Below are 1800 nucleotides of genomic sequence, written 5' to 3'. Positions count from 1 at the left end.
CCACGGAGGAAGTGCAGCACTGGAGCCAGGCCGGGCAGGGGTGGCCCCCGAGGGAAGTCCCCCCAGGCCAGCCTGGGCCTGCTTGGCTCCTGCCCTGTGCCTCAGTTCCCCTGCACGTGCAAGGGGAACAGCAGCCCCCCTGGGCGGGATGCAGTGGTGCCACACTGGACCCTGGTTCTTGATCGTCTCCAGGCCCCGGCAGGGAACGCCACGGGGGGGCGAATGCTCAGCAGCCAACCCCGCTGGTTCCCACTGCCCTGGACTCTGGGCTGGGGGCTGCCCCAGAGCCTCGGCTGGGGGAGAGGTCAAGCCCCCCCAACACCTCTACCTCTCAGGGCCCAGCTCCAGTGCTGAGCTTGAGATTTCCCAGTCCCCCAAAAGCCCCCATGGACGGCCCCAGGGCAGGGAGGAGCGGGCGCAGACAAGACGCAGCCAGGAGCTTGGGAAGGCAGTGATGACCCTTTACCTGGATGCACCCCAAGAGCCCCCCAGAGCTTCCCCACGGGCCTGGGGGGCAAGGCCACACTGGGAAGAGCCCTGGTACAGGCCTGGGCCCAGGCACAACTGCAGGGAGCCCGGAGGAGGGGGACACCCCCGCGTCCACCCCTGGAGCCAGGCATTGGTCCCAGGAGCGCAGCCCCCTGGCCTGTGCCAGGGCAGGGGTCTTGGCCATCCCCGGGGGGCTCTTCCTTGCAGCCAGGTCCCAGCCCCAGGGTGGGGAAGCTGAAGCCGGAACCGGAGCAGCACCTGGGGGAGAGAGAGGCAGAGGTGAGACCGGGCTGGAAGTCCCCGAAGCGCAGGCCCTTCTGAGGGCACCCCCCCGCCAATCTCCAAAGCAGCCCCCACCTCTACAGCCTCCGGCGCTGTTTCTTCGCTGGCATGATGGGCGCGATCTCCTCCTCCTCGCTGGACTCGTCCTCATCCTCATCCTCATCCTCATCCTCATCGGACAGACCGGTGCTGGGCACTGCGGTGCACGGACAGGCCATCAGCACCAGCAGCCGGTGCTGGGAGGGATAGCCAGACAAGCTGCCCCCACCCCTCCTGCAGCCAGTCGCCCCCGTGTCAGGCAGGCAGCTCATGGGCACCCGCCCCCCAGTCCTTACCGACACGGTGCTGCCCGGCCAGGTGCACGGGGCCGGAGCCGGCGGCCAGGCGGAAGGTGACGGGAGGCTGCAGTGTGAAGCCGTCCAAACTCAGCTGCAAAGAGGCCAGGGGAGGAGGGGAGTGAGAGCAGGGCTGGGGTCTGCCTCGGCCCCGCCACGACGCTTGCACGCCGTGCCCCCGGCCCGCCTGGGCGCCTTACCGAGGGCTGGCACGACAGCTTCAGGTTGGCCACGGGCACGGCGATCTCCCGGTCGTCGCAGTCGCGTCCCACCACTTCCACCACGTTGCACTCGTCCACGGCTCCGGCGCCCAGGGAGACCTGGGCGAAGGCAGAGGGGGAGCACTGGGGGCAGCTGCCACGGGGAAGGACGTAGCTGGGCTCCCAGCAGGCGAGCTGCGGGCAGAGGTTTCCGACTCCGGTGCCCCCAGGCTGGAGGCCGGCTGCGCGTGGCATCAGTGCACACGCATGGCACCTACACACGTGCACCCGCGTGGCGGTCAAGTGCTGCCGCCCCGGCGAGGGGACCGGGCTGGGGTGGGAGTAGGGGTCGCAGGGCCCCGCTTACCGTGGACAGGGTCAGGAGATGCTCGCAGTCCTCATCCTCCTCATCCGCCACGAAGGTGAAGGCCGGGGCGCTGCCGGTCAGGGCGCAGCCTGGGGAGCCCGGGGGTCATGCACAGCAAAGCCACAGA

General features: G+C 69.7%; 1 protein-coding gene across 2 annotated transcripts in view; it reads right to left on the bottom strand.

Moving 5' to 3' along the window:
• Positions 1 to 440: 440 nt before the first annotated feature.
• The window catches only part of NPM3 (nucleophosmin/nucleoplasmin 3), a 6671-nt gene continuing 5311 nt past the window's right edge, over positions 441 to 1800 (bottom strand). Inside the window, exons 2-6 of one of the 2 annotated variants that reach the window (XM_019502719.1) lie at positions 1674 to 1762; positions 1307 to 1426; positions 1107 to 1200; positions 847 to 967; positions 441 to 747 (exon numbers count right to left, since the gene is read on the bottom strand). In XM_019502719.1, the coding sequence (XP_019358264.1) occupies positions 849 to 967; positions 1107 to 1200; positions 1307 to 1426; positions 1674 to 1762 (422 nt within the window). In that variant the 3' untranslated portion in view covers positions 441 to 747; positions 847 to 848. The remainder of the gene's footprint in view (positions 748 to 846; positions 968 to 1106; positions 1201 to 1306; positions 1427 to 1673; positions 1763 to 1800) is intronic. The other variant, XM_019502720.1, reaches the window with a different exon arrangement.

Source organism: Gavialis gangeticus, unplaced genomic scaffold, assembly GCF_001723915.1.
Source record: "Gavialis gangeticus isolate Ggan-Ray unplaced genomic scaffold, GavGan_comp1, whole genome shotgun sequence".
Classification (NCBI taxonomy): domain Eukaryota; kingdom Metazoa; phylum Chordata; order Crocodylia; family Gavialidae; genus Gavialis; species Gavialis gangeticus.
The sequence above is the reverse complement of the archived record's forward strand: the minus strand, read 5'-3'. Positions and strand labels throughout refer to the sequence as shown.